Source organism: Ambystoma mexicanum, chromosome 8, assembly GCF_040938575.1.
Source record: "Ambystoma mexicanum isolate Mex_15411 chromosome 8, UKY_AmexF1_1, whole genome shotgun sequence".
Lineage (NCBI taxonomy): Eukaryota > Metazoa > Chordata > Amphibia > Caudata > Ambystomatidae > Ambystoma > Ambystoma mexicanum.
The window spans coordinates 1,017,093,377-1,017,116,607 of NC_090929.1; the positions used below are offsets into that span (position 1 = coordinate 1,017,093,377).

The 23,231-nt window shown below is 44.8% G+C and overlaps 1 protein-coding gene across 1 annotated transcript in view; it reads right to left on the minus strand.

Moving 5' to 3' along the window:
• Nucleotides 1-23,231, minus strand: part of LOC138472665 (inhibitor of nuclear factor kappa-B kinase subunit alpha-like) — a 1,781,717-nt gene that overhangs the window by 461,292 nt on the left and 1,297,194 nt on the right. Inside the window, exon 15 of the mRNA XM_069610956.1 lies at nucleotides 5,295-5,404. Coding sequence (XP_069467057.1) covers nucleotides 5,295-5,404 — 110 coding nt within the window. The remainder of the gene's footprint in view (nucleotides 1-5,294; nucleotides 5,405-23,231) is intronic.

Consider the following 23,231-nt stretch of genomic DNA (forward strand, 5'->3'; position numbering starts at 1 on the left):
CTTATATCCTTCTGCCAGGTATTCTGATTTGAACAGGAAAAGGGTCTTTGTTCACATTCCACTTGCCTTTTTTTATTTTTAGAGTCTCGGGTACACTAGTTTTACCATGTATCATGCAAAAGTAAGCAAGCTCTTTCTATGACTTTAGTGGACTTCCTGGTATACTCCCCTACCAGGAATCCTTTAGTAGGTTCATCAGATCCCCCACGCATCTTCCCACAATGTTAACATACTTGTTTAGCTTCAACTTGCCTGGCGTTTGACTGATTCCTTGCATCTGGTTCTTAGATCCCCTTTTATACTCTCCTGCCAGGTATCCTCCTCCCAAAATGTTTGCTTCCTGATGTGGTTCTTTAACCAGGACTTCTTTTAATGTTTTCACTGTCTTTCAGTATAGCACAGTTGTATTCATTAACTGTCTATACTTCATTGACTTGATGTACTACTTGTTCCAACTTTCCCAACATTGATATCTCATATGGCGACTTTTTCAACTTCTGTCTTAACTTCTGCACTAGTATTCATTTGCTTGTGGTAATACTTGCTCCAACCTTTCCCATATTGACATCTCCATTAGGATTTGTGCAAATGCTGTTGTATTCTACTTGCTTGGTATTCTAAACAAGTTCTTAATTGCTCACATGCCTGTTGGTACGCCCCAGGATCCCCAACATCTCTGGGCCGACTCACCTGTGTCAGGTAGCGTTCCCGACCGGTGGCACATTGCTGCGGTGAAGCTTTTACTAAGGGACGGCAATTCCCGCTCTGCAGACCACCTCCCAGCTCTCATGCCAGCTCTGCCTTCACCCTCCAGTGAGACTGCTGCTTCTTGGCACAACCACGCTCCCCGTAGCTCTGCTGTTGCAGCCAGCTCATCAGCCATTCTCCCGCTGTGCCTTCTGTCTCTCCTTGGGCCTCGCGCCACGCCGGTAGGTAATGCTGCAAGCAGCAGATTGGAAGAGCCTGCCTTCTCCAGCACGGTCCGTTCCCATGCTGCTGCTTTCTCCCTGGGTTCTACTTCCTTCTCCTTTCGTTCTGAGCTTCTCTTCTCCGACTCCTGTTTGAATGCGGATGCCATTATTAAATGTCCGTGCACTCGGGCTTCATTGCAACAACTAGCCCTCATGTTCAGCTTGGTGTTTCCTTCAATCCACATTAACTCCTCCTTCCTGTTCTCAGTACTTGAGGCTTTATGAGAGTTGGAGTCCATAGGATTTATGTGACTTCTAAGGGGATTGTGTTTAGGATTTTTGTTTAGAACAAAAACATCAGAGACAGGCGATATTAAATGAATGTTATGTATATATGAGGTGTGAATGGTATTCTGCCTAGAATGTTTTGCAGGAAGGGTTTTTTGGGGGTTTTACAACAGGAGCAATTTGCATAGTTAGGTACAATTATAACAAGGAACACAAATGAGCAAGGTCATGAAGGGTCTCAATGCTGACAATAGAGTAACTGAATCCTGGACTAGTCTCAACAGAATTGGTGGACACAGAATTGCGGAGAAGTCTGTATACTGCAGTTTAGTTTGAGACCTTCATGCCCTTGCTCATTTGTGTTCCTTGTTAATTTGTGTTCCTTGTTATAATAGCACCTACCTGCGCAGGTCAAGGCATTAACCAGGTGCCCCGTTGAACTTTTGCAATTTGCATAGTGACAACAGGCCATCAGGAATTTAGGAATTACTGAGTCTTCTTCATTGGGAAGGGAAGAATACTGTGTTCCTTCAAATGGGGTCACCACCTTTCCCAGACAGCCATCTCCTACCATGTGATCCTCCCTCATAATACCACACCCAGGGTCAGGATCACAAAGTGGCTGCCATCCCCTGGCCACATGGGAGGAGATCGCTGGCTGGGGATCAGCGATGACTCCACAGGATTCATCACACAGCACAGTGGATCCCAACAGGCATGCAAGGGATGATTGCACAAATAGCACCACTCTAAATGTCCAGATCAGAGGCCACGGGCAGCAAGGGATGTTGCCCCAGCAATGCTCTGTATCCCCCAAGCGGAACAGAAGAAACCATCAGATCCACAAAGTCAGGGAGAGTGTTAGGCAGAAACCTGTGCAGATCCCTTAGGGACCAGTGCAAAAGATTTAAGACTACAGGTGTTAGCAGTAAACCCACTTGGTAGCAGTGTGTACCACCCAGATTTACCTGGTAGTTGTGGCTGAGCAGTCAGACTTCCCTCAAGAAGAGTTAGGCAGTATGCAAAGTATACTCAATAGGCCAGAGCTTTGGTATCAAAGTATATAATTATTTATTTATAAACACACAGTTGAAACACTCCAGCACTCTTATTGTAAAATATTCTAAACACAGTTACTATTATGATATATACACCCCTTTTTCCCTTATTAGAAAATCACAGTAAGACACCACTTATTTTCATACAGAGGTGAGCGCTTAACTAGATTGCACTCTACTAAGGTTGTGAAAAAGGGAGGGCAAAAAGACAGAATATGCAGGGTTACACCACTCTACGATTCAGGAACACTATTAGCAAGGCAGAGAGCAAAAAGTCACTGGTGAGCCAAAGTCCAAAGGCTGGGCCCACTCTTAGAGAGAGAAGAGCACAAATGCGCCCAAGATCACACAGTTACACTAGGCTTAGAAAGACTTGCAGAGGGTTCAGAAAAGAGTTTAGAGAGGCTTAGAAATGTTTAGCCAAGGTGTCCCAGGCTAACCCAGGTTCGAAAGCCGGGGGCTAAATCTACCCCGTACAGTCGGTTGCAAGGGAAGCCAGGCGGGACATTGTACCTTAAGTGGGAAGGATCCTCCAGCGGTGGCAGTTGTTCCTGGTAGTGGTTGCAAGTTGCGTCCTCGTCCAGGGGAAGAGAAGATTTCGACGTGGAGGAAAGATGCCGGTCGTTGCACTACCAGGGCAGAAACCAGCCGCGGAGTTTTCCGGTAAAAGGTGGTACCTTTATCTTGCGGTCGTGGTAAAACGTGGTATCCCGGTTCCCGGCATGCTTAGCACGGGCAAGGCGGCCACGAGATACGTCGGGAAAGCGAAAAGACGGTGAAACTGGTTATCCCCACCAGTCAAAGGAAGAAGACTCTCCGACGGGAGATCTCCTCTGTCGTTGGGAAAAGTGGTGAGACGGTCCAGCAGGGCACCACCGGTCGTGTTGTTGTGGCAGGTCGGCTCAGCTTCTCCCTCGTCGGATTCTTAGGTCCTGTGGCGACTTCTGAAGTTCCAGTCCCCAAAGCCCTGCTTTTATGCAGCAAACCCCCATTCACTCAACCTAGCGTTCACTCAAACATGCTAAGTGGTGAGCCAGCTGGCTCACCACTTGGGCCAATCAGGACGGAGTGCGACTTGAGTTGCCTAGACAACTCAGTCCAGGGTGCCTAAATTTCCCTCCACCCCTCCTAAGTACCCCATACAGAGTGGCACCACTTTTGAGGGCTTCTGTGGAGAAGCCCGCCAAAAAGTGGAACAAAGGGCTCGACTTGGGTTGGAGTCACAGAAGAGAACACAAACGCCATTTTAGAATCAAGTTTTGGCAAAAAATACCAACCGGAGAATTAATATTAATTAAATAAACCGGCGGTATGTTCGAGGCTACCTTGAATAATTAAATAAAGATAGTAGCCTAAAACAATGGGAAATCCCATAGGAAAATATTCGCGGTTGAATATAAAAAGTAATATCCACTGCCACCAGCCAAAACTCCATCAGGGGGGATGGAGACGTGCCCCCTCGACTAACAGACCCTGGGGCAATCGAATTGCCCCAGCCAGTACGTCCACATTATGATGGTTTGTACTGGTTCTGTTCAGAATTTAAGACTAGTAAAGTCAATGGTGACTTTACATGCCCTAGGAGACAGTAGTCAGTCCCAGGGTATGGAGTCTATACTGGGGGGTCACTATGACACCCCTGTGTTACTGCACAGAGGGTGCTGTGTAACACACATCACAAAAACACATGAATCCCTATGGAGTAAAAGACCCCCTAGCCCATTAAATTCAAAGAAACACACTCAAATCATGTCCAAGAGTGAGGGTAAAAGAGTCTCACTTGGCAGGAGAAAAAAATAAACCCCCAAAAATCACTCACTAGGTTAGGAAATTCAGCCTAAACAGAGAATTCTCCCTAACAGAGAGTGAGGGGATCCACTCCATTTGATGTGTGTGGCAGCTGCGTGTGGCCAGGCCGACTCCAAGATCCACCTAGCTGACACAACATGAGCCTGAATCCCCACCCAAGACAGCAGCAGGCCCTGCTACGGTCCTCACAACACGTGTTGCACCAAGGCTGCAGCACAACCGAGGACGGCAGACGCTGCCAAACTCTGAACACAGGCGACCAGGCAGCACAGTGACCGCACTGCTGCACCATCCAGTAGTTCTGGCACAGCTCAGCAAGGACGACACGGCTAATAGCAGCACTCCTCAACACACTGGCATCACACTGGCATCAACAGGAGGCGAGCTGCCTCTAGAGCAAGCCCGTCGGCCGCAACCATCCAACAGCGCAGTCACATCGCGGGAAGAGGGAAAAGACAAGCACAACAGCCCAGGGACCGCTCCTCCGTATGGACAGGACGAGCATGCGAAGCCACCACCGGTAGCGCACTGCAGATCATATGGCTTGCGGCACAGAGTACCCAGTGTCAGGAGCTGATAGATTACAGTAAAGTGGGTGCAATGAGACCATTACAGGTTCTATGGCACTGAGCTCTAGGAAGACGGACATCTTGCCAGATGCGCAACAGCACTCCCCATCCACACTTGTTTTCATTTCATTTCATTTCCTTATTGGGGGATATGTAGTAATAAAATACCCGAGCTTGTGGGTTCTGGAGGCAAACCATATTCCCCATGGTGCGTACTTCCAGAACACCAGGAGTTTAGAATGTACTAAACTGAAAAGACTCTCAGCTGTTTACCTGTTTGTAGTGGTGCCATGCTGGTGGGGTTCTCCGAATAAACTCGTGTAACCCATGTATGCTGTGCATGTTTACGACAATTTGTTTGCTACAAAATCCATCACAACAAAAACAAACCTAACATTAAATTACACACACTCGCAATTTTATACACTAACCTAAAGTAAGCAATCTTCATTATGCACATGAGCGGTTTGCAATTCCTTATATTATTTTTCATATTAATAAATACAAGTAAAAAGTTGGGTGTAGCCCTTGGGAGACCAAGCCGACAAGCTCAACCCTTCATTTCTGATCAATCGGTTTTTCTTTCCTCCATCGTGACAGCCATAACTTCCTACTTGACAGCTTGTTCATAACCTACAAAGCTCACTTAATATACTTACAGGTTCTCCATAACATCGCCTTGGCGTCTGGCGTAGGGACTTCGCTGAAGTTCCACAATTTCTGTGTGCAGCACCATAATATGTTCATCTAGGTACCCAATCTCTCCTGCCTAAATGGGTAAGGAAAAGAGTTGAAAGAAGCCAGAAAATAGAGTCGAGAGAGAGAAGAAGAGAGTGAGAAGGATAAGAGGGAGAAGAAAAGAAAAGTTAGAGAAAATGTGCCAGTTTCCTGTGCTTCACAGCAAATGACGTTCAAGACCCATGAACATCACAACATAAAATCGATAAATGTTTCAAGAAAGTTGTATTATGAAATCTAACATTGGACCGGGCCCTGTATTTAGTCATCTGCTACAGTGTCAGCAAGCACCAATTTTAGATCCATCACGTGTTAACAGCATGAAGGCATTTTTCAATTTTTGGGGGCTCGGCTGTCATGTTAAGGAACCCCTACCCTTTTTGCCCCACCCCATTTTTTTTTAGGCGTTTCTAGTTTATTATGTATACGCTATTAGGTCGCCCAAAAGACACTGTCGGAGGGGTGCATCTCAGGCACCCCATTCATGCCTTATGGCGATTGTTATCTTACTACATTGGTTTTAGAGGGTAGGCTGGTGAGAGCTCATTTTTTGTTCTGGCTTCAGCAGAGATTCACTAAATTGGCAGCCCAATGTACCTTCAAGAAGCCATTTGGTGGAGTAATTACTTGCAAGTAATGGTCTTTCAATGGATTCTTCTCCCCCCAGATTTCCAGTCTTGATAGATATTCATCCAGAGTCAGCTGCTTGGAAAACGTTTCGACAGGGGGCACAGTGTTACTCATTATCTTGCTCGTATTTCACCGCTCCACTCCTTGACAACAGACCTGACACTGATCGTCCTATTAAAGGAATGCACTAGGCCCTTACCTCAGTTCCCCACTGTTAGGCAGAAACCTGTGCAGTTCCCTTGGGGAACACTGCAAAAGATTTAAGACTACAGGTATAGCAGTAAACCCACTTGGTAGCAGTCTGTACCACCCAGATTTACCTGGTAGCTGTGGCTGAGCAGTCGGACTTCCCTCAAGAAGAGTTAGGCAGTATGCAAAGTATACACAATATGTCCTCAGACACAATAGCACAAGCAAACACTGACCAGAGCTTGGTTTCAAAAGTATATAGTTATTTATTTATAAAACACACATAAGTTGAAAACACTCTAGCAAAGTATAGTAAAAACACTTCAAACACAGTTATGATGAAAGCAGTTTCAACCCTTACTCCTATCTAGACAACTCTAAGTTAACACCACATAATTAAAACAGAGGTGAGCGCTTAACGTTAGATGACACTCTAGTAGGTTAAGGAAAGGGGTAAAAAGAAACAGAAATGGGTTAAACACACCACTCTAAGATCCAGAACACTTGCAATAGGCTCAAAGAAGCACAAAGTCACAGGTGAGCAAAAGTCACTAGGCAGGGCCCACTCTTAGAGTAGCCGGAGCGAAAATGTGCCCAAGATCACACTGTTATTAGGGATTCAAAGTCTTGCAAAGAGTTAGAAAGAGTGTAGAGTGGCTTAGAAAGTTTAGCCAGGGTGTCCCAGGCACTCCCAGGTTCGAAAGCCGGGGGCTAAATCTACCCCGTACAGTCGGTAGCAAGGGAAGCCAGGCGGAACACGGTACCTTAAGCGGAAAGGATCCTCCAGCGGTGGCAGTTGTTCCAGGCAGTGGCAGCAGGGCTCGACGTCGGTCAGGGGAGAAGAAGTTCTCGCTGAAGAGCAGAAGAAGAGGGTCGTTGCACTGCCCGGGAAGAAACCAGCCGCGGAGTCCTCCGGTTGAAGGGTTGTACCGACTTTCGTGGTTGGGGTAAAAGTGGTGGGGTTCCGGTTGCCGGGGTGCTTGGCACTGGCAAGGCGGCCACGAGATACCTCGAGAAGCGAAAAGAAGGCGAAAACTGGTTGTCCCCACCAGTCAAGGGAAGGAGCCACTCTGTTAAGAGTTCTCCTCGGTCGTCGGGAAAAGTGGTGAGACGGTTCAGCAGGGCTCCACCGGGTGGTGTCGTCGAAGCAGGTCGGCTCAGCTCTTCCCTCGTCGGATTCTTGGTCCTGTGGCGACTTCTGAAGTTCCAGTCCCCAAAGCCCTGCTTTTATGCAGCAAACCCCCATTCACCCAGCCTAGCTGTCAGTCAAACATGCTAAGTGGTGAGCCGGGCGGCTCACCACTTGGGCCAATCAGGACGGAGTGCGACTTGAGTTACCAAGGTAACTCTGTCCAGGGTGCCTAAATCCCCCTCCACCCCTCCTAAGTACCCCAGACAGAGTGGCACCACTTTGGAGGGCTTCTGTGGAGAAGCCCGCCAAAAGTGGAACAAAGGGCTCCACTTTGGGTCAGAGTTACAGAGGCGAACACCAACGCCATTTTAGAATCAAGTTTTGGCAAAAAGTCCCAACCGGAGTTATAAAAATAAATATATAAACCGGCGGTATGTTTAAGGCTACCGTAAATAAATAATTAAATGTGTTAGCCTAAAACAATGGGAAATCCCATAGGAAAATATTCGCGGTCGAATATAAAACGTAGTTTCCACTGCCACCAGCCAAAACTCGATCAGGGGGGACGGAGACGTGCCCCCTCGACTAACAGACCCTGGGGCAATCGAATTGCCCCAGCCAGTACGTCCACAATATGATGGTTTGTACTGGTTCTGTTCAGGATTCAAGACTAGCAAAGTCTTTGGTGACTTTACATGCCCTGGGAGACAGTAGTCAGTCCCAGGGTATGGAGTCTATGTTGGGGAGTCCCTAGGACACCCCTGGGTCACGGCACAGAGGGTGCTGTGTAACCCACATCACAAAAATACATGAGGCCCTATGGAGTAAAAGACCCCATAGCCCATTCAACACAAGGTTTGTCCAAGATAACACAGTTCAACATGTCCAAGAGTGAGGGTAAAAGAGTCTCACTCTTGGCAGGAGAAAAAAATAAACCCCAGAAATCCAGCAAAGCTGCTGGGGGACTCACTAGGTAGGGAAATTCAGCCTAAACAGAGAATTCTCCCTAACACTCGCCCCCCCCAGACTAAGGGACAGGAGGATTTAATCCACTCCTGGATGAACCTCATACCTCTAGTCGATGATATACACCCTAGAGAGTCCATCAGCATTTTGATGGTGACATCTTGACCTATGCTTAAGGGAAAACTCAAAGGTTTTCTTTTGCAAGCTAAAGGACCTACAAACCCTTTGAGGAACATCAGTCTTTTTGTTATAGGGGATCTGGTTGACCAGTCCCTCAGAAGTTGGTACAACTTCTGAACCTATGTTAGGCTTTTTGAAGGGGTCCTTATAAAGGATTCCCTTAGATCTAGAGGGGCCTCCAAGGTTCCTCACCACCTCTCTTGTGGGAGCAGGTTGGGTCTTAGGCCTCTTGGTTGGAGGGGTTGGGGTTAGGCAATGCATCTGCTTCCCCTTCCTCTTAGATCTACCCTTACCTATCTTAGGAGTTTCCCCCCTAATATTAGGATTTGAGTTGGGGTCTTCAGTAGAAGGTCCAACAGTCTGAAGGTTTTTGGCCTTAGACTTTTCTTTTCTGGTTTTCCACCAGCACTGAGAATTACCAGTTCTCTCAGGTCCAGATAGGGGCCTAGTTGGTCTATCCACCTCTTCCTCAGAAGCAGGGGGGGTCAGAGACTCTGAGACTAGGGGAACAATGATGGAGCTTGGTTGGGGCGCCCATGTTCCTAGCATACTATCCTGAAATGTGCCTGGGTTAGAGGTCAACTTACTAACACCAGGACTTGTAGTGGGGTTCTCAGTAGAGGGTCCCACAGGCTTAGAAGGGTCCTTCAAGGTAGCCTTTCTAGCCAATTTGGTTAAGTTCTGCTTCTCCATGCTGGGAGGCCTGGGGGTATGTGACACTACTCCTAGAGTTCTTAGGTCATTCCCTAACAGGACCTTCCCAGGTACCTCAGTCTGAACACTGACAGGGATCCTCACTGTCATGTTGTTACACTGAATGAGGGCTGGTAGAATAGGAACCATTTGGACAGGGCCTCCAGACATCTTAGTGGGACCTCTGGGTGCTTTGGCCACATCCTCAGGTTGAAAGAAGCTTTCATCCACTACTGTTCTGCTGGCCCCAGTGTCTCTCCTGGCAGGAGTATCCTGGCCATTGACAAGAACACTGTCCACATAATACACCTTAGAGTTAACAGGTAGGGAGTTATACACAACCCTATTCTGGGGACTAACCAGACCCATAGGCTCTAAGTTTACAGTTGCTTGAAGACCCAAGGGTTCTTCAGCAAAGAGTTCAAAGTGGGCACTAGCCATCTGTACTTCATCCTCAGGAGTGAAGGCTAAGGAGACTGTGCTGATCCCTGCAGGTTTACCCTTGCACTTGGGATCTCCTTTGATATGGTCAGTACCCTGACAGACATAGCATTGTCCAAATGCTCTCTGGAAGGGTGGCTTGTTCTGACCTCCTTCTGGCTTGTGGCCAGAAGGTACACTAGCCTGATTTGGTTTACCCTGGGGCTTACCCTGGTTATTTGGTTGTTTGTGGCCCTCTGGGGTATGGGAGGTATTAGAATTCTCTTTGGAGTCCTTTTTAGGCTGTTTCTCCCCATCCTTCCTCTGAGTTACCCCAGAATCCTTGTGAGTGGCCCTGTTGGCAACCCATAAGTCAGCAGCCCTAGCTAGTTTCCTAGGATCTAATTCCTGTGAATCAGCCAAGTGCTGTCTGAGCTCAGGAGAGCAGGCATCATAAATTGACTCCAACATAAAGAGATTTCTCATCCCCTCATAAGTGTTCACCTTGTAACCCTTAATCCATCCCTCTAAGTTTTTCAAACATTCACTCACCCAGGTAGCCCAAGGGGTACCATCATGCTTTTTGAGGTTCCTAAACCTCTTAAGATACTGGGAAGGGGTCTTCCCAAACCTAGCTATCAAAGCTAGTTTCACACATTCATAGTCCTTCCTATCCTCCTCCCCCATCTCCATTACCACATCAGTTGCAACAGGGGGGAGCCTAGAGAACAACCAGGTGAGTAAGTCATTTCCTGTGATGTTCTGGAGCCCATGATTATATTCAAACAGAGACAACCAATCCAACACATCCAACTTAGGCTCATACATACCAACCAATTCTTTAGGCATCCGGGGTCTTTTAGGACTGGAACTTCTAGAGGAGCCAGAGAGAGAAACATTCTCAACAGATAATTTCTTCATTTCTAAGTCATACTTGAGCTCCATTTCCCTTAGCCTTAGTTCTTTGTCAGTTTGAGCATTAAGTTTCTTATACTCCAATTCTAGCTTCATTTTCTCCAGTTCAAAGTACTGAGGACTAAATGTGGGACCTGGTAAAGGTCCAGTAGGCACAGCAGGTAGAGCAGGCAGAGGCCTAGGGGGGACAGTTACAACAGCCTCACCCTCCTCTTCTGACTCTTCCTCAGAATCATCAACATTTTGCTCCATGTTAACTTCAACACTGTCATCTACAGTTGCTGGAGTGGTAGGTTCCTCTGAACCATCACCCAGACTTTGGTTAGCTAACAATCTTTCAATCAGCTCCATTTTCTTGCCCTTAGTCAGGAGATCCTTATGTTTACAGAGCACTCTTAAACAATCAGCAGTTTTGGCTGCAAGGGACTCTTGACTATAGCTTTCTATAACTGACATGTTAGAGGTTTCACTTTTACAGTGCTAAGCTTTGTGGTTAGTTGCACTAAGGTATCTAAAGCACAATAAAATGTATACTCAATACAAATCCCACCGCTGTACACCAGTGTTAGGCAGAAACCTGTGCAGTTCCCTTGGGGAACACTGCAAAAGATTTAAGACTACAGGTATAGCAGTAAACCCACTTGGTAGCAGTCTGTACCACCCAGATTTACCTGGTAGCTGTGGCTGAGCAGTCGGACTTCCCTCAAGAAGAGTTAGGCAGTATGCAAAGTATACACAATATGTCCTCAGACACAATAGCACAAGCAAACACTGACCAGAGCTTGGTTTCAAAAGTATATAGTTATTTATTTATAAAACACACATAAGTTGAAAACACTCTAGCAAAGTATAGTAAAAACACTTCAAACACAGTTATGATGAAAGCAGTTTCAACCCTTACTCCTATCTAGACAACTCTAAGTTAACACCACATAATTAAAACAGAGGTGAGCGCGTAACGTTAGATGACACTCTAGTAGGTTAAGGAAAGGGGTAAAAAGAAACAGAAATGGGTTAAACACACCACTCTAAGATCCAGAACACTTGCAATAGGCTCAAAGAAGCACAAAGTCACAGGTGAGCAAAAGTCACTAGGCAGGGCCCACTCTTAGAGTAGCCGGAGCGAAAATGTGCCCAAGATCACACTGTTATTAGGGATTCAAAGTCTTGCAAAGAGTTAGAAAGAGTGTAGAGTGGCTTAGAAAGTTTAGCCAGGGTGTCCCAGGCACTCCCAGGTTCGAAAGCCGGGGGCTAAATCTACCCCGTACAGTCGGTAGCAAGGGAAGCCAGGCGGAACACGGTACCTTAAGCGGAAAGGATCCTCCAGCGGTGGCAGTTGTTCCAGGCAGTGGCAGCAGGGCTCGACGTCGGTCAGGGGAGAAGAAGTTCTCGCTGAAGAGCAGAAGAAGAGGGTCGTTGCACTGCCCGGGAAGAAACCAGCCGCGGAGTCCTCCGGTTGAAGGGTTGTACCGACTTTCGTGGTTGGGGTAAAAGTGGTGGGGTTCCGGTTGCCGGGGTGCTTGGCACTGGCAAGGCGGCCACGAGATACCTCGAGAAGCGAAAAGAAGGCGAAAACTGGTTGTCCCCACCAGTCAAGGGAAGGAGCCACTCTGTTAAGAGTTCTCCTCGGTCGTCGGGAAAAGTGGTGAGACGGTTCAGCAGGGCTCCACCGGGTGGTGTCGTCGAAGCAGGTCGGCTCAGCTCTTCCCTCGTCGGATTCTTGGTCCTGTGGCGACTTCTGAAGTTCCAGTCCCCAAAGCCCTGCTTTTATGCAGCAAACCCCCATTCACCCAGCCTAGCTGTCAGTCAAACATGCTAAGTGGTGAGCCGGGCGGCTCACCACTTGGGCCAATCAGGACGGAGTGCGACTTGAGTTACCAAGGTAACTCAGTCCAGGGTGCCTAAATCCCCCTCCACCCCTCCTAAGTACCCCAGACAGAGTGGCACCACTTTGGAGGGCTTCTGTGGAGAAGCCCGCCAAAAGTGGAACAAAGGGCTCCACTTTGGGTCAGAGTTACAGAGGCGAACACCAACGCCATTTTAGAATCAAGTTTTGGCAAAAAGTCCCAACCGGAGTTATAAAAATAAATATATAAACCGGCGGTATGTTTAAGGCTACCGTAAATAAATAATTAAATGTGTTAGCCTAAAACAATGGGAAATCCCATAGGAAAATATTCGCGGTCGAATATAAAACGTAGTTTCCACTGCCACCAGCCAAAACTCGATCAGGGGGGACGGAGACGTGCCCCCTCGACTAACAGACCCTGGGGCAATCGAATTGCCCCAGCCAGTACGTCCACAATATGATGGTTTGTACTGGTTCTGTTCAGGATTCAAGACTAGCAAAGTCTTTGGTGACTTTACATGCCCTGGGAGACAGTAGTCAGTCCCAGGGTATGGAGTCTATGTTGGGGAGTCCCTAGGACACCCCTGGGTCACGGCACAGAGGGTGCTGTGTAACCCACATCACAAAAATACATGAGGCCCTATGGAGTAAAAGACCCCATAGCCCATTCAACACAAGGTTTGTCCAAGATAACACAGTTCAACATGTCCAAGAGTGAGGGTAAAAGAGTCTCACTCTTGGCAGGAGAAAAAAATAAACCCCAGAAATCCAGCAAAGCTGCTGGGGGACTCACTAGGTAGGGAAATTCAGCCTAAACAGAGAATTCTCCCTAACACCCACCTTTTTCCCCCCCTGGGCTAAGACTGCGAGAGGAAACGTACATTAGGTTGAAGGGCAATAACAATTAACCAACAAAAGTAAACAACCTGCTGTTTGCTTACTTCATCTTTTTTTCCAAATAAAACCAGCAGAAACTGGACAACTTGGGAACCAATTGTCGGTGCACCAGCGCAGCAATCTCTTCCTCATGTCATCAGAACATACAAGCGTTACAACAGACTGCAACTGATGCAACTGAGAGCCATGAACTTCCAATCAGGGTAGGCTGGGAGGGCGATCAGGAATCTGTGGAAGAAGAATCCATAGAAAGAATATTACTGGTAAGTAATTTCTCCTTCAATGGATTGCATTCTCCCACAGATTCCTCATCTTGATAGACTCCCAAATGTAAGTGGTCAGAAATGAGAGGTGGACACAAAGTGTAGGAAGAAAGACGAGGATCCAGAATTAGGAGCCCTCCCGTCCCCTGCACTCTGTCATAAATCCATCTAATGATGGTTCAACAAATTTTAATTGCGTATATAGATACTTGAACAGTAATTTTCTGATTAGGTTAATAATAAAGATAAATATTCAGTAGTTTCGTAAAAAAAAAAACAAAAAGGAGGTTTTTAATTAATGTCACAATAAATTTACCATAGAGACAGAGTGAAAAAGCCAAAATGACTGTCTACAGAGAAACATGAAAACAATAAACCATGATAGTCCATTTATACATTGTGTGGCTGACGCGTTTTGGGATACATATCCCTTCTTCTTGAGCCTAGTAGATTTGGACTGCAAAACCTAAATAGACATAAAAAACCGTTTCAATAGACATATTCATCACATGTTAAATACTGAACATAGTGGTCACTGTTAATCTCACATCAAAGTTACATATAGGGGTATACCCTGTCAGGTGTAGTTTAGAGATCGCTGTCAAAGGTATTCATGAGAATCATCCCGTCTATGGGGGTCCCAACTGAGGCCAGTGCAACAAGGAATGCCCATTTTTTGCGTTAAAAATATGCTAATGGTTGCCTGTCAGTAAAACCAGTGTCCAGAGAATGTATGTAGGCAATTCAAACAGTGGCATACCTTAAGTATGGTCAAGGTGGAGACTGAGGAATCACTCAAAGTATGGTGAATTCATGTCTTCCAATTATTCCCACCAACCGGTGGAAGAAATACTCATCTCAAGCGTGCAAGGTGCCTATAAGTAAAACACAAATGGAGTGGTTCTGTAGGTTTGAATGTTGATTCAACATGCAGCTAGAGGAGAAAATATTGCTATTTTTATAAGGAAACACACTAAAAATAAAGAACTCTAGGGACAAGGGTCCCTTATAGCTATCAACAGGATGGGGCCATTAGAGTATGGTTGCCGCTAAAAAGAAGGCCCATGTGTAAACCCACGGCTTACCTTAAAGGATGCAGGCTAAATCGGGAGTTTTAGCGAGTGAATTCACTGCTGGCATGGAGTTTTAAATGTGTCCCGTAGTGCCTTAGTGAGCCAGAGTATAATATTCTATATGGGGAAATAAAGGAAACAAGATTCAGTATGCTCTCCAAACGAAAAGATCTAGGAGGCCTATATCTATATTAAGTAAGGCGCCATTGAGGACGTATTCTATTTACCTCTGTTACGTGGTTACGAAGCATCTACACGAACGCGTGTGAAGAGAGCCGCAAGTGCGGCAAAATGATACTCTAGCGTCTCCCGACCAAAAGGGTATGCTCCTCGTACAGACTCTGGTGGGTCTAATCGTCTCCCTGGCAACCCACTACACAGACAACAGCCCATCCAAGACCGAGCATGGGTGTGGTAAACATTGAAAACGGACTTAGTGAGCGCACAGCATGCACACGGGCTGTGAGGCTGGTGCATATAAGAGCGCCATTTTAGAGGGTGCACTGCAAAGCAGAAAAATGCCTACTGCAGTATATCCACAATGTCTAAACATCATTGGAAGCCTGAATCGAGTAAAGACAAACAAAAAGGCCTCGAAAAAATGAAACAATTATCCACGTTAGTTGAAAAAAAAAAGGACCAGATCAATTATGTGAATCAACTTTCACAAATGAATATGTGGGCTAAGCAATATTGCCAAATCCAGGATCCTTGCAGGTAGAAGCACAATTTCATAGTTTCTGTATCATAATACAGGTTTATACAGATCAAATGATTATATGTATACTGCACTGGTGTCCCAGCGGGAACCCCCCCAAAAAAAAGAGTGACCTAAATACCCTCTACCTACAAATGTGTTATATAATGAACATATAACACATTGTAGGGCATAATTAACGAACAGTGGCCCGGTCAACATGTCCCAGACTAATTAGACCTTAACAGCTGTTCCACTGTGGATGACGGGCAATGACATTTAATATGTCTATTTGAGTAACTCACTATAACATAAAATACAGTTCAGTCTATTAAAGAAACAAAAAGAAAGAAGGAAAAAAGATTTACAGTAAGGTGTGGACTAGTCAAAGATCTCCTTACTCACAAATAGTTTAAACCTGAGGGGACAATGAAAAAAAGATATCTAAATACGCTACAGTGTACCAACACCATTGTTCTACAGGAGAACATGGGATATGGTCAAGTTCAGATAAAACATCTCAGGGAAAACTCCTCATTAAGCCCTTGTGGGTTAAGTGTGTCTAGTTGATGTATCCAAAATTTCTCCCTGCGGGAGAGGATAGATTGGTAGTCTCCCCCTCTGTATGGTTTCTTGACGACCTCCAAAACTTGGAACTTGATCTGGGCCACCTTGTGATGGTGTTACATAAAATGTCTTGCCAATGGAGATTTAGTGTTTTTACATCTGATGTTGGATCTATGCTCGGTTATTCTTTCCTTCACCGCTCTTGTGGCCTGGCCCACATACAGTTTGCCACATGGGCATTTGATTGCGTAGATGACTCCTGTCGACATGCAGGTCACGTAGTCTCTGAGTTTAAATTTCTTACCCGTGAGGGGATGTGATATATTTTCACTCTTAATCACATTGTTCCAATGGGAACAACCCAAGCATGGGAATGTGCCCTTCTTTCTTGTTTGAAGAAGCATTTGTTTGTCTTTGGGTTTTTTTTTCAGCTCTCACAAGTTTATCCCTCATGTTCTGTCCTCTTTTGAAGGACATCATTGGGTATTTGGGAAACAATTTTTCCAGTAGTGGATCATTATGGAGAATACTCCAATGTTTCTTGATTGCTCTACCCACTTGGAAACTTTGTCGGGAGTATTTAGAAATGTAAAGTAGTGGAGTCTCTTTGTTTTTAATTTTAGGCGTGAGAAGTTGTTCCTTACTTATATTAGAGGATCTCTCCTTTGCGTCTTCCAAAACAGGTTGTGGGTATCCCCTCTTTTCATATTTGTCCAACTGCTTGGTGCATTCAACGTCCAGTCCTGCTGGGTCAGAGACAATTCTCTTCAATCTTAGAATTTGATTGTAGGGCAAACTACTTAGCATTGTCTTTGGATGAAAACTCGAGAAGTGTCGTAAATTGTTGACGTCTGTCGGTTTGTGGTAGACGCTAGTGGCAATTACATTATTCTTGATCTCCAGACTGACATCTATAAAATGAAGGGATTGTGTGCCTACCTCCATCGTAAATTTGATGCTCCGATGTACTGAGTTTAAAAAGTTGAAGAAAGAAGTTAGTTCATCCCGGGTGCCACACCAAAATTCCAAAGATATCATCGATGTAGCGCTTCCATACTAATATTCTGCTTGACCAAAAGTCATTTTCCAGGACATGTCTGTGCTCAAATCTATACATGAGAGTGTTCGCGTACACAGGCGCCATTGCTGACCCCATCAATGTTCCTGTGACTTGTAGGTAAAAGTTCCCTTGGAATCTGAAGTAATTGTTATTCAGTATCAAGCTGAGGAGTTTTACAATCAGCTGCGGGTCACCCCTCGTAGCCTGTGAGTTTAATAACAGCCATTCTACTGCTTGGATTCCCTCATCATGTGGGATCGAAGTCTATAAACTACACACATCCATACTGAATAGTATGCAATCCGGGCTAAGTGCTCTGACTTCTTGAATACAATTCAGGAAATCTGTCGTATCCTTAAGATATGTAGGGATGTCCTGTATGAGAGGTTGAAGTAACCGATCAATGTATATGGATAGTGGGTCAAAGATACTGTCAGTTCCAGACACAATGGGCCTTAATGGAGGGTCATTTTGATTTTTATGGATTTTTGGCAAACCGTAAAATACCGGCGTGATTGGATGATGGTTAATTAAAAATGCACTACTTTTACAGCTGATCCATTCATTGTCCAAGGCTTCCTCAATGATGTCTTCAATCAACGATTTTATTCTCATGATTGGATCACCACTAAGTTTGGTGTAGGTACTATCTTCATTAAGTAATAACAGGCATTTTCTTGTATAGTCCTCCGTGTCCATGACAACAATAGCTCCGCCTTGATCGGCCGGTTTTATAGTTAGGGATTCATCTTTTGCCAATGCTTTCACATGGTCTACTTGGCACTTCTTTACATTGATAGGGGTGGATATTTGATAGTTAATCCGTTTCAAATCCGTGATGACTTTTTTCTCAAAGAGGTTACGGATGGAATTCTGAACGTGAGGATCGAAATTGCTTTTCGGACGTATTTCTAATGATTCACCCTCAGATTGCCGGTTTTCCAGATTTTCATCGGACTCAAAGAAAATCTTGAGTCTGAGTTTTCTAAGTAGCCTATGGAGGCATATATTCTCCTCAATTAAGGTAGTGTTATTCGTAGGTATGAATGATAGTCCGCGGTTTAGCATATCCAGTTGATCACTGGTGAGGACTTTCTTAGAGATGTTAACTACCAGATTCTCACTCATCTGTTTTGTTTTGCTTTGCCCTCTCCTCGTTTTTCTCTTGATTTGTCGCGGAGGCCTAAAAAAGCCCCAGTATCGTCTGGTCTTGGTGAGCCAATGGCGGTGTTGTTATGGCTGATTCAACCGGTTGTGTCCCTCCGTTAGACGGTGGTGTTGGTCTTCTTGCTGTATCAACTGTTGAGCTCTTAGTGCCTGATTGTGTTGGTTCACCTATGCTGCCCGAGCTGCTATCATTACCAGAGGTTGATGAATCTGCATTCCTAGGTCTTGTTCCGTTGAGATTCCGATGGTGACAGTACTCTTGCCAGTTGTACACAATGTTGTTCAAATAGTCAAAAGTATCCCTTTTAAATGTTCTTAATTTTCTTTGTTCTATGTCTGATTTGTAGGAGGCTAGTTTGTTATTGATGTCTACCAGCAATTGTGCTAGCTCTTCAGAGGATTTGAATTCACTGAGTTGTGTTTTTAAATTGACTATATCTGTGTCTATAGAGGTTAGTGATTTAGATAATTCCTCTATTGTTAATAGAATGAGGTCCAGAGAACATTTATTCAGGATCCGGTCCCATTTTTCAATGAATGCTTTATTTTCACTGCACAGTGTAGGTCGAAGGTAGACCCTCAATCCCCTAGGGATTCTTTTGGATTTGAAATATTCTACTAACGTGCTCGCGTGTAATTTCTGCGAGATCTCCTTTCTAATGAGTTTTTCCAGCTGGATACAAGGCGGTCTGGACTGACCTTACTCTGTAGCGATTTTTCAGTGTCCAGACAGAATGCGTTTGGCTTCTTCAGCATCAAAGGCTAAAGTCGAGGCATGCTTGTCGGTAAGTTCATTTATACATGAAAAGGACATGCTATAGATGAATTACTTCACAAGATCGGGTGCTATCTACAAAGTGTGCCACACTGGTGGGGGCCAGTGAAAACAATAGACTATGAAAAAAGATGGATCAGTAGAAGCACTCCCTAGTATTATATAGTTGGAAATTAATTTGCTCAATGATATGTAGAAATGTAAATATTATTTTGAGGTGCGGGGGAGGAAACGTGAACCTGGCACAGGATCACAACAACAGTATATGTAGGATGAAAGCCGAGGATCCAGAATTAGGAGCCCTCCCGTCCCCTGCACTCTGTCATAAATCCATCTAATGATGGTTCAACAAATTTCAATTGCGTATATAGATACTTGAACAGTAATTTTCTGATTAGGTTAATAATAAAGATAAATATTCAGTAGTTTCGTAAAAAAAACCAAAAGAGGAGGTTTTTAAAAAATGTCACAATAAATTTACCATAGAGACAGAGTGAAAAAGCCAAAATGACTGTCTACAGAGAAACATGAAAACAATAAACCATGATAGTCCATTTATACATTGTGTGGCTGACGCGTTTTGGGATACATATCCCTTCTTCTTGAGCCTAGTAGATTTGGACTGCAAAACCTAAATAGACATAAAAAAAACGTTTCAATAGACATATTCATCACATGTTAAATACTGAACATAGTGGTCACTGTTAATCTCACATCAAAGTTACATATAGGGGTATACCCTGTCAGGTGTAGTTTAGAGATCGCTGTCAAAGGTATTCATGAGAGTCATCCCGTCTATGGGGGTCCCAACTGAGGCCCAGTGCAACAAGGAATGCCCATTTTTTGCATTAAAAATATGCTAATGGTTGCCTGTCAGTAAAACCAGTCTCCAGAGAATGTATGTAGGCAATTCAAACGGTGGCATACCTTAAGTATGGTCAAGGTGAAGACTGAGGAATCACTCAAAGTATGGTGAATTCATGTCTTCCAATTATTCCCACCAACCGGTGGAAGAAATACTCATCTCAAGTGTGCAAGGTGCCTATCAGTAAAACACAAATGGAGTGGGTCTGTAGGTTTGAATGTTGATTAAACATGCAGCTAGAGGAGAAAATATTGCTGTTTTTATAAGGAAACACACTAAAAATAAAGAGCTCTAGAGACAAGGGTCCCTTATAGATATCAACAGGATGGGGCCATTAGAGTATGGTTGGCGCTAAAAAGAAGGGCCATGTGTAAACCCACGGTTTACCTTAAAGGATGCACGCTAAATCGGGAGTTTTACCGAGTGGACACAAAGTGATAAAGTTTTCAACATCAGACATCTTTATTAAATGGAAAGGGTTGGATAAAAGCATATCTGTCCCTAACCTAAAGAGAGATTCCCTACCTAGGAAACTAAAACTAAAGATCAGTAGGTGTCTCGTTGTCAAAATTATATACACTGTCCTTGTGTCCAAAACATTAATCTGACCCTCACACTAAATTGAACTAAAGGTTTAAGGAAAGTGCATCTGATGCACGTTTGGTGAAACCTGTTCAAAAAGCAAATAGATAAATGCAACAAAACAATCCTTGGATCCAAGGAGGGGTTCCCTTCCCCCCTGGATGTTTCAGGTAGGATGGCAAAACGTGTCACTCAGATAATGGCCTCTTAAGGCCAAACGTCTCCCTTTCAAAAAATGGTTCCTTATGGATAGCAAAATTGTCTCTTTCAAATAACCAATTCTCAAGGATGGCAAAAGCGTCCTTTCCCAAACTATAGTTCCTTAAGTTTGAAGTTTAGTTTATTTATAAAGTGCAGACCAGGCCCAGGGGCAATCGGGCGCATACTCTTGTAGACAAGTTATATCATTGCATACACAGTAAGTTTACACAAATATACAACAATATAATACAAAATACAATTAGCAGATTATGATACAAGAAAATAAGGGGTGTATGTGTGTAAGGATGTTGAAAGTAGTTTAAGATGAAAGTGTCTCTTTGATAACAAAAACTTCTTACCGAGAGCCTCCTGGTATACTCTTCTGCCAGGAAGCCTTTAGTAAGTTCATCAGATTCCCTACTATACTCTCCTGCCAGGTATCTTCTCACAAGGTCCATTTATTTAACTTTAACTGGCATGGTACTTGGTCCACCAGGACTTCTTTTCATCTGATTTCTACAGATCCCCTGCTGTACTCTCCTGCCAGGTATGTGTTCACAATGCTTGTAATTTCTAAGTGATTTAGATGGATTACCTGGTATTCTTGCCTTCCAGGAATCCTTTTCTGCGGTATACAGATTCCCCAGTATACTCTCCTGCTACTGCCTGATGTCCTTCTTTCACAAGGGTTTCTCTTTAATGTTCCCACTGTCTTTCAGTATACAACAGTTGTATTCCCCTCCCTGTATATACTCTCTTGGTTTAAGGTATTACTTGTCCCAACTTCCATACATTGACATTTCATATATGAGACTTTCCACTTCTTCAATAGTATTCATTTTTTTTGGCAACACTTTCTCCAACCTTCCCCATATTGATAACACGTATTTGGAGATTTGTTCAAGTTTTGTCTGAATTATTTCATTAATATTCATTGGCTTGTGGGAATGCTTGCTCCAACTTTCCCCACATTGACATCTCACAAATGAGGACTTGGGCAAATTCGAAATTCGGACTTAGTTTTATCCTGATTACTCGATATTCAAAATTAGTTCTCAAGGCTTCACATGCCTGTCGGAATGCCCCGGGGCCCCCAACATCTATGGGCACACTAGCAGGTGTCTGGCACTGCCTGCGACATGTGGCACCTTGCTGCGGTGAAGCTTTCACCTCGGGATGGCATCTTCCACTATGCAGACCTGCACTCAGCTCTTACGCTGACTGTACGCTCGTCTGTCGGTAAGCCTGCTGCTCCAATACTCAACCGTGCATGCCAGTAACTTGTTTGCTGCTGCCGGTTCAACAGCGAATCTCTTCCAGTGCCTGCAGCTTACTCCGTGGCCCAGCACCTCTCCAGTGAGCACTGCCCACAAGTGGCAACTAGGGAACAACTGTTTTCACTGCCACAATCCGTTCTCGCGCCTTTGCCTTCTCCCGTGGCTCCACTTCCTTCTGCCTCCATTCAGCTTCTCTCCTTTTGGTAAATGGGGATACCATTTTAAAATGTCCCGCTTAGTTGGGCCTCCTCATAACGACTCAGTGTTTCTTTTAATCCATATTAACTCCTTCCTCTTCTTCCTCGTCCCAGTACTTGAGGTTTTATGGGAGTTGAGTCCATAAGATGTATAGGACTGTTGAGGTGATTTTGTCTGTGATTTTTGGGTAGCACAAAACCATTACAGACAGGAGATGTCTGCATTATGTTTGTGTGAGGTGAAAATGGTATTCGGTCTAGAATGTCTGGGGATTTTAGGGTTTTGAAACTTGAGAGATTTGTATTATGTAAGATCTACTAAATATTTCGTACAGCAGACATGGCACTACAGTGAGAGGTGAGGCTACAGCCCAGCTCATCTAAAGTAAATAATATTTGAATAGAACCAAATGATTCCTGGTGGCAACATACCTTTGTGTATTTTTCTAGGGAGTTGTATAACTACAACATACCATCAGGAACTTAGGAATCTTCCTCATTTTAGGAGGGAAAAATACTGCGTCTCTCCTGATGGGGTCACCACATCTCCCTGACAGCAATCTCCTCCCATATGATCCTCCCTCATAACACCCCCAGGGTCAGCATCAGGTAGTGGCTGCTGTCCCATGGCCATATGGGAGGAGATCTGAGGCTGGGGATCAGTGATGACTCATAGGATTCATCACACAAAGCAGTGTCCATGCTGGTGGTGGGTCAGAAGTCATACCAAGAAACCTTGGAGGACCGCTCTACCAAAGCGAGCATCGGCTCCTCTGGTAGTGTCTAAACTCTTATGTTTGGCAAATGTGTGCAAAGACCACCACGTGACAAATGTCCCTAGTTGGCAATCCTCCTCTGGAGGGCTGAGGAGTCCACAAACCCTCTGGTGGAGTGGGCCCTAAACCCTGCCAGTACCTTCCTTACCCGCCTTCTGGTAGCACTCTGAGACTGACAGCACTATCCAACGCGAGATAGTCTGTATGGCCACAGCTCGCCCTAACCTGGACTGCGAGAACACTAACAGTTGGCCATCCTTCCTGAAAGGGCCTGTCCTGGCCAGGTAAAAATAGGCGCCCTCTTGCAATCAAACCTGTGGAGTCTCTCCTCATCCTTCGTCAGAAGGGGCAGAGGGTAAAAAGCTGGAAGGTGTATACTCTGGCCCAAGTGAAATTCTGATACCACCTTTGGTAAAAATGCAGGGTGAACTTTCAGGGATACCTTCTCATTGAAAAATTCAGGAAAGGGGACTTCGAAAAGTGCTTC